Consider the following 14037-nt stretch of genomic DNA (forward strand, 5'->3'; position numbering starts at 1 on the left):
TCACACCCACTCCGACCTCTTCTCCTGCCCCTCTCCGCTCTCCCCCGGCTCCACGCCACCCGTCAGCTCCACCAGCGTGTACTGACCCATCCTCCGCGTGCACACCGCCGGCGTGGAGGAGCCGTGGGCGGGGCCGGGCCCGGGGGCCGTCACCAGGTCCCGTCGCGGCGGCGGGGGCGGTTTGAGCCGGCCGCGTTTACTGACCCGTATGGAGCGCGGCGTCCCCCTGGGCTCCAGGGGGCAGAGTGCCACCTCGCTCCCGTCCACCTCGGGCCCCTCCTCCTGGGGGAGGGGGTAGGCGTCGGCACCAGCGGATTTGGAGCCCGGAAGTCCACGAGGGCCCACAGGGTGATCTAGACACACCCCTGCCGCCGGACCCCCACCAACGGCGGTGGAGGACTTGCTGGCCCCCCGCTTCCGGAAGCTTCCGCCCGGGTCGGCCAGGTCCCGGGCCAGGGGGAGGCCGGCATCCACCGCCCCGCCCCCCGCAGGGGACAGGAAGTACTGCTCCTCCTCGTACATCTTCTCCACCAGCATCTTCGTGCGGCGCTTCTGCCTGACGGAGCGCTTGGCGGCGCAGATCAGGTCCACGGTGTTGAGGAGCAGCGACAGCGCCGCCGTGCCCAGCATGAAGTCCAGCATGAGGGTCTTCTCCGTGGGCCGGGAGATGTAGCAGTCCACCTGGGTGGTGCACGGCGCCTGCTGGCACAGGAACCTGTGCGGGATGCGCAACCCGAACAGGTAGTAGTGGGCCGCCCCGAACCCGGCCTCCAGCAGGATCCTGAAGAGAAGATGGAGGACGTAGGCGCCCGTGAAGCGCCGGGCGCGGCCGCGCTCGCCGGCCTGGTGGCGGCGGTTCTTGTGCAGAGGTCCGGGCCCGCCGGTTCCGACCCGGTCCGAGGCGTCGGCGTCGAGGGTCAGGCCCGCCGCCACCTTGTGGACCACGTAGACGACGAAGACGAGGTAGGGCAGGCAGACGGCGGCGAGCTGGACCAGCCAAAAGCGGAAGTGCGAGACGGGGGAGAACAGGTCGTAGCACACGGTGACGCAGCCCGGCTGGATGGTGTTGCACGTGAAGCGCTCCTGCTCGTCCTGGTAGAGAGGGTAGCCCGCCAGCAGGAGCACCAGAACCCGCAGCAGAACCAGCACGATCAGCCACAGCTTCCCTGAGACGCCGGGGAGGAAGGAGCAGACGTTCAGCATGAGTTAAGCACCGCGCCAACACCTGTCGTTCGGTCATATAGCAGTAAATCCTTCATAGAACACCGCGGGTCTAAATTAGGTCGTCTGTCGGACAGGAGATTTTCACTGGACTGTTTAATGGCCATGTGGTCAGGCCTCACCTTCAAAGCAACGATGCAACAGACATTTAGCAGAGCTGCATCGGTTTCTACATCTCCAGCATGCAGGATAGAAATCGGTTGATCCAAAACAAGGTGTTGGAAGTCGCCGTGTTGTCAAGTTTTTTTTGTTTTTGTTTTTTTGCGTTCAATGTGATATGAAATATACCGTGAGTGTGAGGAGGCCTGTGTCTGAGCGGTTATGATGACTACTTGTGAAATCAATTTGCTGTAATATGTTTTGGGGCTTGTTATTGTGTAGAGTGAGTACGAGGTAGCATGTGACAGGTAGTACTGTATGTGATGTTATTGTGTAAGTGAATATTAGGTATAATGCTGTTATTGTGTGTGAGTTTTAGGTGACATAATGCTGTTTCTTATACTGTGAATTATGATTTTTTGAATTATGATGATTGTTTTGTGTGACATCAACCTGCAAACAACAGGTGGAAATGTGCCTGGTGGCTGAATGTGGCATGGTTACATTTGATTTTAAATGTTCATTAAAATACACTGTCCCTATTTAAATGAATACATCTTATACATCTTACAAATTCATATAGATTTAAAATAAGTTTCCCTTGGACAGTGACAGAACCTGAATACTATATGCATAATTCATGAATTGTGAAAGCGGAATATATACACATATATATATATATGTATGTATATATATATATATATATATATATATATATATATACACACATATATATATATATATACATATAAAGGTTTAAAATGAAATGAAAATCTAGATATAGATATAGAGAGAGAGAGAGAGAGAGAGAGAGAGAGAGAGATAGATAGATAGATAGATAGATAGGTAGACAGAGAGAAAGATAGATATTGATATGCATGATTGGTGAATGGTAGAAGAGCTGTACTCACCCACTAGTGTGATGTTGTGGTTGAGGGAGATGAAGAGGATCTCGGAGGTGCTGAGCCTCCCCATGCCTGCTCCTGCTGACCCCCGGCCCCTCCTCAGCGCACCCCTGGACCCCAACCTCTGCTCCTCCACCACCACCAGAACGCTGACCTCTCTCCTCCGGGCCCAGAGCACCTCCAGCAGTACGGCTGCACCCCTTCCCGGCCGACGACCCGACCGGCAGCCCCCGCGTGCCGTCTCCTCCTCCGGGCAAACCTTTGTCCGGCCGTTCTCAGCCGATCACCTCCAGACTGACTTTGAAAAGTAGTCGGCCAGAAAGCGCAGTTTCAGCAGGGTCTCCCCGGACCCCCTGGTCCGCTATGGGCCGGTCCTCCCTCTACCTGCGGAACCTCCCTGGATCTCTGGGTAGCCGTGCAGGACTCCTTCCCCAGCTCCCAGAAGCACCTCCTCAGCCTCCCCTCTCCCCCCTGCTCCCAGCGACAACTGTTCTCAGACAACAGAGAAGACGGCCGACGAGTGAAGCCCATTGTGGAGGCTATTCTTACCCCGCCGGTCAAGGCACGTCGCCGCCCCGATGGCATCGCTGAGATATTTCAGCGCTGGGTGTCCTTGCAGGAGAACAACACGCCCGGTGGATTACTCCCTCTAAACTGTTGTATTAAGTTCTCAGGCACAATGGGAGGCATGTCAAAGCCAGCCCCAAGCAGGGGAGAGCATCATCTCCACACACACAGGGCGTCCGACAGGCCACTAGTGTCTTATCAAGCCACAGACCTGCATGGGGCTACATGTAGCAGAGTGAATATGATGTATACTGTGAAACGATCAGTGATTGATGTCGATAATGCCGCCCAGTGAACTGTGATGTGGCATAGATAGTTGTGCAAAGTTAATTAGATAAGGCGTGATACACTTTTGAACTGTTGCCACAGGGAAAGCCTCGTTAAAGATCACATTTATTGCAACCATGACTTTACAAATTATGCAGTGAACATGAGAATTATAAGGGTCTGACAGTGTGTGTGTGTGTGCGTGCGTGTGTGTATCTTTAGTCATATTCATATTAATCATGTGGGGTGATCTAAACAGACCCCCGCCAGACCCCCATGAAGATCATAACTCGGTTTTGTTCATTCAGATGAGCCGCTACCAAACTGTGGCGACTAATCATGTGTCACAAAGCCTGTATAGTCCCCTCTGTGTGTGTGTGTGTGTGCGTGTGTGTGCGCGCATGTGTGTGTGTGCGCGCGCATGTGTGTGTGTGTGTGCGCGTGTGCGGGTGTGTGTGAGAGTGTGTGTATGCGTGTGTGTGTGTGTAACTGTGCGCGCATGTGTGCGTGTGTGTGCGCGGGTGTGTGTGAGAGTGTGTGTGTGTGTGTGTGTGTAGCGCAGGGCAGAGCAGGACATCTTTACTGGATCCGTGGCTGTTAAAGACCGGGCTTGTCCCATCAGGACCAGAGGTTTATGGTGATTAGTATCGGCATACGCCAGACAGCCACCGGTCCTCAGGGACTTCTGTTATTGCCGTTTAACAGTGTGGACATGCCTCTCACAGAGGCAGGCTGCCTTAGGAGGCGGGGTGAGTTATGGCGGAGGTCTATACTCTGGGGGCTTTAGGTTGAGCATTCGGATGTAACATCCAGATCCCAGTAGATTTGGTGCATGTAGTAGTCGTGTAGTTGGGGGCTGTAGAGGATTTGCAGTGGCATTTTGCTATACAGTGCATTAGAGTTTGAATGTTTGTGTGTCCTATTCAGTACTCCAGGGGTGTGTGTGTGTGTGAGAGACTGCAGACCAAGCACCGACACATAACACAATTCAGTAGAGAGGACAACATAATAGACATATTAAATTCAATACCAAACACACACCGTTCACACATAAAGAGCAACTTCCTTTGACATCCTAGTAACTCTAGACTGCCTTGATATTCAAGTCCTGGAGTGTGTGGACACGGCGCGACCGATGCTCCCTCGCTAACCCCATTAGCATTCCTCCTCCAGACCTCTTCCCCTCTCACTCGGCTCTGCGAGGCTCCAGAAAGTGTCTGACCACCATGTCCGACACAGAGGGTCTCAGCAGGAGTGTGGCTGAAGTGAGGGCAGCAGGTGATAACCCCCCCCCCCCCTCCCTCGCATAACGTTTCATCACACATTTAGAAGTGCTAAGCAGACCATAGAGATGGGGGGGGGGGGTAGAGAATAGAGGCTGACATACCGTGGGACCTTAAGGATTAGGGATGTACCGATATGAAAATGTTGGCCGATACCGATAACAGATATTAACATTGCTGTCATGGCCGATAACCGATATTTACCGATGTCGATATGTTCTGTATAAAAACAAGTTTCTATGATAATCAAATTTTATACATACTGAAAAACACATGGAAACACTGTCTCTATTTCCAAAACATTTGGAAAAGCCAATAAATCTTAGATTTACTGCATTGTTTCCTCTCAAAAACAACACACACAGCAGCCAGACAGAAATAATTACCGGTTTTTCACATCGGCCGTTTTGCACATCGGACCGATACCGATATATTAAAAAATTACTAACATCGGCCGATACTGATATGATTGCCGATATATGGTGCATCCCTATTAAGGATCATACTGCACTGATACAATTGAGCAAGCTGACACTCACCATCTACACAATAAGGGATTCATTCACGGACCGGAATGACAATAACAATCGCTGGTCAGTGATGTTTTTATTGCAAGGTTTTCAAAGTTTATTTCTTGTGCAGGTTTTCTAAACATTGCTTCGGAGGAGAAGGGAGCATCAGTTGAAAATCATAAGTTAGAAACAACCATACAGAAAGGGAGAGACCGCATGCTGCTTCTCAACACCACAGAACACACCGTGGATCTGGGTTCACTTTACTAAACACAGAACCGTGGATCTGGGTTCACTTTACTAAACACAGAACCGTGGATCTGGGTTCACTTTACTAAACACAGAACCGTGGATCTGGGTTCACTTTACTAAACACAGAACCGTGGATCTGGGTTCACTTTACTAAACACAGAACCGTGGATCTGGTTCACTAAACTAAACACAGAACCGTTGATCTGGTTCTCTTTATTAAACAGCAGGCAGAGTGCTGTAGAGAGAGAGAACCCGTCTAGAGAGACAGAGAGATCTGCGTTTGGCAAACTGAGAACAGAACTAAACAGACTGACACACCGCAGAAGAGAAACTATTCAACAATAACAACAACATTCAAATCATAGAGAATATAACCCAACATGAGAATAGAAGAGTTCACCACTACAGCAGTTATCAAGAGTGGAATTGAATTTGTAAAATCCTAAAAATCTCATTGAGGACAGAGAGAGAGAGAGAGAGAGAGATGAAGTTAAACCCTATGCAGAGGTAAAGGTCAGTGCACACGGCTATCACACCATGGCAGCCTATCATATACCACACTCCTTCCACAGCTGGCAAGAACAGTTCACTTCATGTTTGGAAAGTCATTATTAGACATCTGCACACACACACACACACACACACACACACACGCACGCACGCACGCACACACACACACACACACAGACACACGCACACACACACACAATAAATAGGATATACAATCTTTCCTCAGGTAACTTCCATACTTTCCCATAGAAGACACGAAGACTTCAAGTCTCTCCGAGCACCATGGGTCCATCTCCAGGTCTCCTCCACTTCTATCTTGTGCAAAAGGGGGGCGTTATCTGTCCAGTCGACAGTCCTTCATAACGAAATACTTTGGTATATGATTCCATCCCATTTTTTTGTACAGGTATCAGCAGTTTCATTAAAGTCCTGTGTGTGAATTGTTGTTCTGTACACATACCCGAATCTGCCATTGGTATGTCATGAAGTAATTGATGCAGAAAAGGTCAATATCAATATTCACTTGAATCGATGCCAAAAAATAAAAAATAAAAAGGGTGAAAGTAGCTGTCTAAATGAAAGATTTTCGGTGTGAAATTAAACCGATCTCAGATTGAAGCCTCAGTCTGCTGACATACTAACACATAGAAAACATAATTTGAGAAAGAGAACTTCCCTCCTGTGGTTTGTATAGGCAGCATCCAATATGTTTTATGTATTAAAGTATACTGAACTGCATGTATTTCATAACAAGAAACATCCATTATTCTTCTAATGCAAATATGGATCCAATATAAATATTTTAACATACTTCTCATTGTTTTTAAGTTACAGTATGATCTTACTCTGCACACAGTCACCATCTATACACTGTACAAAATCATCAATTTGTAAAATAATCTATAATCTTAAGTAATGTTTGTGTGAACAAGGATTGAATTTCTAAACGTCCTCAGAGAGAATGTTTTAGTGTAGTGCAGAGCTATGCTGAGAGGTGTGGCTTTTGAAATTATGTTTGTGCTGTTTCCTTGTGAACAGGAAAAACATATTAAAAGAGGAAATTCAAGACAGGAAAATAAATATCCTTCGCCAGGTAAACCGGGGTCATAAGGTCAACATGTTAAACTAGCATAACACAGGCAGCACAGGTCATAACGATGGCAGTGCACAGACTAGAACCTACAGGACACCCAAACATCCCACCACGTCTTGAGAGAAAGTTCATAGTTGAAAAGACACCTGCTGGTCTGTACAAGTGTTGTCCATCTCTTAAGCACCCAGGCTGACCGAAGCTAAGCCGGTCACAGAGCCGGCCTGTGTGAGCGAGTGACACAGTGGAACGTGGGTATTGCTTGGCGTGAGAGGAAGTGGAACGTCTGTGTTATTTTGGCAAAAGGACAAATCGGAGAGTGAAAGTAAGACATTCCAAAGTCAAATCCAGGTGAATTATTGTTTGCGGAATGTTGTTTGTCTTTTTCTCTGCAAACAAACACATGCGATCTTTATTCAGCTGATGTGTGTACAGCTTTGGAATGATGGTTGGGGTGGGGGGGGGGGGGGGGGGGATTAAGGTTTGCCTGTTGACCCTGGATAAAACAGCAACGTCTTGTGCTTCAGATAGGAGACCGCTCTGATCAGAGAGGAGATCGCTGATCAGAGAGGAATGAAAAATCAAAGGAATGTACAAAGTTTACCAGACTGCGTCGCTGAGAGTTTTTCTCGACCGTACGAGACAGTCAACCCTTTGAAAGGACGTGTGGAATGCAGCTGTTGGCGCCGTCGTCACGGGCTGTTTATCAAGCCTAGTCCTCTTATGAAATCCGTCTCGCTGAACGTCTCCCATCTCGTTTAGTCCTCCTCAGTGCAGGTCACCTCCGTCCACAACACCACCTCAGGTCTTCACATGTACACCGTGACCCCCCCTCCCCCCCTCCCCTGCCCCCAAGGGATGACAATGACACTTCAGGGAGAAGTCTCGGGTCGGGTGGGTGGACTGTGTGAGCGTGTCCAAGGCAGGAACACACTCTCAGACACACAGGACAGTGTGTGAGCTAGAGATGGAATGTGTCCCCCCCACCCCCCCACCCCCCGGTCCCAAACGTGTCCCTGAAAGCAGACAGGGCTCATCTGGAGGGTGTCTGTCTCTTGGTGGGAGTCAGGTGGTGGGTGAGGGGGTGAGGGGGGAGGGGGGGGGGGGCACTGTTAGGATAAGATGGCTGGTGCCCAGCGGACCACCACCAGATTGTCCGCGCTCACCGAGCGCTTCTTAGCGGCTTTCCTCATGTCCTTGAACGTGTCGTCACACAGCCTAGAGATGGCCTGGAACACAGACGCCACAGGGGAATATATATGTGTCACATGATAATAAACACAAACATTGACTTTTTAACATGTGTTCGCATAGATCTTTCAATGAGCTGCATCAACCACCTTGAAGTCTAAAGGCCCTGACACACCGGGACGATAATTGGCCGACGTGAGCGTCCGTGAGCGTCCGTGGAAAAACTGGGCGTGTCGAATCGGTCTCGGAGCGAGCAGGCACGTAGGGAAAAGGGAAATCACTCTTATTGGCTGTTACAGAAGTTACGGGAGCGGCCTGCAGTAGCCTACGACTCCTAGTATTGAAACGCGTTACAGTCGGCTGCTGGAAAGAACAGGGATAAACGTGGCTCCGCTCGCGCACCTCCCCTCTACACCTCTCTCGTTTGACTGACGTACAAAAAGCCGTCGTTTTGACACGGAAAAGACTCAGACACGATTCTGAATCCCCTCTGTTTCAATGTGCTGAGATGTAGACTCAAATCCATAACCCTACAAAATAACAGTAGATTTAAAAACAGCAAGAAGCACACTGACAACACAACAAGTGTTGTAGTGATTGACAGCACAACAAGATGGAAACTAGCCTTTTGGCTAAAATCGGGTGCATTTACACTATGTGTTTATTAATGTACGTTGTCCCTCTTAATCAAATAAACTTAACATTAAACATTAAGAAGCCTACTTTATTCCCTTTTTAGATGATACAGACTACTGCCGGTATGGAGTCGTGTTTCCACTCACGCAGGTGCAGAATGTAACGTGCTAATTGCGCTAGCGGGAGTCAGAGAGGTGTGTTCATCTTCATGCTAAGTTTTTTGCACCCGACACGGGGGACAAGAGGAAATGCTACAGCCGCCCGTCGTCAACGCTGGTTCTTTGATGTCGGATTGGGGTGTCTGGGCCTTAATCATCGAATATCAACAGATTAATATTCAGAGCATGGTGGTCAGAGAGAGAGAAAAAAAGTGAGATAGGGAGGGAGGACAAAAGAGGGGGAAGATGAGAGAGAAAGAGAGAGGGAGGGACAGAGAGAGAGAAAGAGATAGGGAGAGAGAGAAAGAGAGAGGGAGAGACTGCAAGAGAGAGGGAGAAAGAGAGAGAGGGAGGGAGAACAAAAGAGGGGGAAGATGGAAGGAGAGAGAGAAAAATAGAGAGGGAGAGACAGCAGGAGAGAGAGACAGGGAGAGAGAGAGACAGAGAGAGGGATAGACAGCAGGGGAGAGAGGGAGAGAGAGAGAGAGTGATGGCGTGGGTGCGGCGGTCTCTCACCTCGAGTTTCTGGGCCTTGTCTCGGCTGAGGGGCTCCAGGGGGAAGCTGAGGTTGTTGGCCTCGGCCATGGAGCGCAGGTCGAAGTAGTACTTGGCGTAGACGCTGGACGGAACATTGATGTTGAACTGCAGCAGCTCCAGGAACTGCCTCTCCAGCTCATTCCTTCATTGAGACAACGAGGGGAAGAAGGCAGAGAGAGATTTACAGAAGAAGAGAGACGATAGTTGGTAAGCTACATATTTTCAGGAAAGACAATTAAGCAGCACAACTCAGTAGCCAGCTCAGTGGCCGGGTGGTTAGAGTGTCCGCCCTGAGATTGGGAGGTTGGAGAGAGAGAGAGAGAGAGAGAGAGAGGGAGTGAGGGAGAGAGAGAGAGAGAGAGGGAGAGAGGGAGAGAGAGAGGGAGAGGGAGAGAGAGAAAGAGGGAGAGAGAGAGGGAGGGAGTCCTCCTGTCCTCCTAAACCACTCTTTCATCTCCTGTCCACCTCCTATTCTGCTCTCCTCTCCTCCCATGCCATAACCCAGTCCTAGCCCCAGCCCCAGTCCTAGCCGCAGTCCTAGCTCCAGCCCTAGCCCTAGTCCCAGTCCTAGGTCCCAGGTCCCAGTCTCAGTCTCAGTCTCAGTCCCAGTCCTAGCCCTAGCCCTAGCCCTAGCCCTAGCCCTAGCCCCAGTCCCAGTCCCAGTCCTAGCCCCAGTCCCAGTCCTAGTCCTAGCCCCAGTCCCAGTCCCAGTCCCAGTCCCAGTCCCAGTCCCAGTCCCAGTCCCAGTCCCAGTCCCAGTCCTAGCCCCAGTCCCAGTCCCAGTTCTAGCCCCAGTCCCAGTCCTAGCCCCAGTCCCAGTCCCAGTCCCAGTCCCAGTTCTAGCCCCAGTCCCAGTTCTAGCCCCAGTCCCAGTCCCAGCCACAGTCCCAGGGTACCAGTCCCAGAGAGGAATGTGAGGCAGCGCTGGATCTCTCACACTCGTCAGCCTCTCCAGCTCCTAAACGCCAAACCGCGGCTATTCTGAGCGTGCGTTGATAAGTCCCTGACCGCCACCATTACCAGGAGCAGATGACCGCTGTGAACATACGGTCACCTAGCGGCTTACAAGGATGTTTGAGGTTTCCAACTTTGGCAAGACAATAAAGTTCTATTCTATTCCCATAACATTCCATCCTGTCGCATCATACCCTGTTGACTGGAGCGGCAGCTGGTTGACCTGGTTACATGTACAGTTTAGCAGGTGAATAAGGTCAGGTCAGAGTTCAAGAGTCAGAGGTTAGACTGCTAGACTCACATGTCCTCTACGGTGATGTCCTTGAGGATCTGGCAGTAGTCCACGTTCCACACGGCCTGGTCGTCCCACACTTTGGACGCCAGCAGGATGCCGCCCAGCACGATACGCTTCCAGTTGCCTGGACAGATGTCCATCTCTGCGTACGTCAGCAAGCGCTCCAGATACACCTGGACCAGGAGGAGAGAGAGGGGGGGTGACGCTTTTCTAGTGTTGGAGAGAGCTTCCCATCTATTCAATGCACAATTAAACCAAATACGATTGTGAATTTATTCAGACACACAAAAATCAATTCAACAACATATGATCGTATCTAAAAACTTGACTATTTATTTCTCCGATAAGTAGTTCCAAGTCGTTGATCATCTTACACAGAATCAGCTAATTATCCTCTGCTCCAAGGGCCCAGCTCTGATAAACGGCTCCTTCTCAGGGTTAGAAACCAGGATCAAATTTATCCTCAAGGTACAACAACAACCACCATGCTTCATAACCTGTCTCATACTTAGACAGGTACCCTCTCTTATCAAATATCCCTGTCAATCCAACCCTTTCTGTTATATATTCTGGGAGTAAGATAGCTATGATTGAGCACTTTTTATTCTATTTATTTATATAAATTGCTTTTTGCCTGTTGCTCCTGGAGTCAGAGTGGTCTAGACTGGAGGAAGTTGGCAGAATGTGTCTGGCTTACTAATGCCGGGCTCACACGACAGGATTTTGGGGCTGATTTATCCCCGATTCACCCCTCCCAACAATCGGGGGAGAAATCTGGTCTGGAACGTTGGTCGGTCCCATGTTCGGCCCAGATTATCTTGTAATGTGAGGGGTTTACAGATCCAATCTTATCCCTCCCGATCGGCTCACAGACCCATCGGGGCGGCCCCGATAATATCAAACATGTTTGATATTTAGATTATTACGTCACTACTTTACAAGCGAGACGGCGAGACCAGTGGTTTGTTGCTCCCTCGGGCAGGATAAGATGCTGCAGTGTGTGATGAGCCGTTATTTTCAAATCTTGTCGTGTGCGCTTGTTTGAGATTCAAACATATGTTAAGATTCTCCTTATGTGCTTGACGCAACCTGATTTCGAAATCAGTCAGGATTTTTTAAAATCCTTCAGCGTGAACTCAGCATAAGAGAACAGATCGTTCATTTATTCACACAAAGACCGACTTGTCTCTCCCTCTCTGCAAAATGGATTTCTCGCCTACTGCCGCGCAGTGACTATAAACTCCATACATATTTGATGAGGGAATAAGCAGGAACACACAGCCACTCACTCATCCACACGCTGGCTGAGTTATGCGGGGGAATATCAACCCGGGGGCCGCGGTCGGACCCCCGACAAATGACTTGCTGTTGGGACAAAACATGCGTGATGCACCGCGAGCGCCGGAGGTGGCTGTGTGTATAGGACGCCCCCCCCCCCCCCTTCCTGTCTCATGTTCTGAGGGTTTCTAACACTGTCACATTGTGGTTCAAAACACAGCGCGCAGACGGGGGGGCTGGCTGCCTTAGATGGTACAACACAGCATGGCCTCTCGTTAGTGAGCCAGACATGAAGCACAAGGGAGTGGGGGTGTGTGTGTGTGTGGGGGGGGGGGGGGGGGGGGTTGCAGGAGGGGTGAGAATTAGTCCTGTGTCTTTGTGGCTGTGGTCAAAGTTGGCCACCCACTTTCACAGCAATCAGCCTTCTAATTGGCCAGAGCATGCTGGGTACAGGATAGGGCGTGAGGCCTGGGGGCGGAGCCAGACGATCTCTGTGTGGCGTGGCACGCTGTGTGCCAGGACCCCGATAACGCACTGCAATGATGGATCTGTGAACAGGGAAGGCCTAATCGCTCATACATAAAAGAGCCAGGAGTCCTGCTGTGTGTGTGTGTGTGTGTGTGTGTGTGTGTGTGTGTGTGTGTGTGTGTGTGTGTGTGTGTGTGTGTGTGTGTAATGTTTCTCCATAACAAGCGTGAGGGCAGCAAGCCAGACACACCCGAGACAGCGCCAGACACCATCTCTGTCCACATACACACAGACACACACAACACACACACACACACACACTTATTACATCTCTGCGCCTCTGACACATTTGTGTAGTGGAACCCCTGCCATCTCCTGTGAGGTCAAAAGCCATGCTGGTACTCAAACCTCCTAACGCCCCATGCGCGCGCGCGCGCGCACACACACACACACACACACACACACACACACACACACACACACACACACACACACACACACACACCTCTTGTCTATCCTTAGTCACAGCACGGCTAAGCCCATAACCACCGGTCCGGGACGCTATTCAGTTACTGTCAGAATCCCAGTTACCTTTCAGGGAAGTTAGACCATGCTGAGGATGTGCCAGGCGTGTGGGCTGTTTAAGAGAGCATATGCAAACACACACACACACACACACATACACCACCTGTGTCTGTGTCGGGAAACCAGAGCAGACCAGATGACCGGCTAGTGAAGTCATACAGAAGACAGCTGGAGACACAACACCAGAGCAGCGGTCAAGGGGTTAAAACCCTTCAGCACCAGCAGGTGTCCGGGATGGACCCTGGAACTAGGGATGTTACCAGGCAGAACGAGAGAGGAGGGAGGGAGAGAGAGAGAGAGAGAGAGAGAGAGGGAGGGAGGGAGGGAGAGAGAGAGAGAGAGTAAGAGAGAGAGAGAGAGAGAGGGAGGGAGGGAGGGAGAGAGAGAGTGAGAGAGAGAGAGAGAGAGAGAGGGAGGGAGGGAGAGAAAGAGAGTGAGAGAGGAGAGCGGGAGGGAGGAAGGGAGAGAGAGAGAGGAGGGAGGGAGGGAGGGAGAGAAAGAGTGAGAGAGAGGGAGGGAGGGAGGGAGGGAGAGAGAGAGAGGGAGGGAGGGAGGAAGGGAGAGAGAGGAGGGAGGTAGAGAGAGACAGGAAGGGAGGGAGGGAGAGAAAGAGAAGGAGGGAGAGAGAAGAAAGGAGGAAGGGAGATAGAGAGAGAGGGAGGGAGAGAGAGGGAGGGAGAGAGAGAAGAGGGAGGGGAGAGAGAGAGAGGAAGGGAAGGCGAGAGGGAGAGAGAGGGAGGGAAGGAGAGAGAGAGAGAGAGACAGCTGATCTGGAATTCTAGAATTGGAACTAGGAGGAAACCATGACCAGTCACGTGTCCCAGCAACCCCGCGAGAGGCGGCCTGCACGCTCCGTACTGTTGACAAAGATGCTAACCCCTCTCTGTACACCCCAGTCACGGAGGGCTCGCCCGCTGTGGAGAGAGAATGATGTCACTTCCTCCCTCACCAGGGTAACGATGGCGCACTCCGTGGTGAGCTGTGCAGCGCTGAACAGCGTCCTGACGAAGCGGTAGATCTGCTTCTGCTCCGGGTCGTGGATGTCGTAGTCCGACGGGACCTCGGACTTCTGAGGACGGACGCGGAGAGGGTCAAGATGAGCTTGCGTGTGTGTGTGTGTGTGTGTGTTTGTACCTAGGCCTTACCGAGAGCGGATGAAGCTTCTCATCGAAAATGTCTAACATTCTCCCGTCGGCGTCTCTGGAATGACAGGAAACAAAAAGAGCCGG

The 14037-nt window shown here is 50.7% G+C and overlaps 2 protein-coding genes across 2 annotated transcripts in view; both read right to left on the minus strand.

Annotated features, from left to right (window-relative positions):
- gjd4 (gap junction protein delta 4) lies at positions 1 to 2295 on the minus strand (the record flags this gene model as incomplete). Its single annotated transcript, XM_084442812.1, has 2 exons — positions 1 to 1166; positions 2232 to 2295. 2 exons carry the CDS (start codon positions 2293 to 2295, stop codon positions 1 to 3), a joined length of 1230 nt encoding a protein of 409 aa, XP_084298938.1.
- A 3013-nt stretch (positions 2296 to 5308) lies between these two features.
- The window catches only part of ccny (cyclin Y), a 49503-nt gene continuing 40774 nt past the window's right edge, over positions 5309 to 14037 (minus strand). Inside the window, exons 7-11 of the mRNA XM_084443371.1 lie at positions 13954 to 14008; positions 13758 to 13877; positions 10484 to 10650; positions 9208 to 9370; positions 5309 to 7935 (exon numbers count right to left, since the gene is read on the minus strand). Of these exons, the coding sequence (XP_084299497.1) occupies positions 7819 to 7935; positions 9208 to 9370; positions 10484 to 10650; positions 13758 to 13877; positions 13954 to 14008 (622 nt within the window). The 3' untranslated portion in view covers positions 5309 to 7818. The remainder of the gene's footprint in view (positions 7936 to 9207; positions 9371 to 10483; positions 10651 to 13757; positions 13878 to 13953; positions 14009 to 14037) is intronic.

Source organism: Borostomias antarcticus (assembly GCF_949987555.1).
Source record: "Borostomias antarcticus genome assembly, chromosome: 9".
Classification (NCBI taxonomy): domain Eukaryota; kingdom Metazoa; phylum Chordata; class Actinopteri; order Stomiiformes; family Stomiidae; genus Borostomias; species Borostomias antarcticus.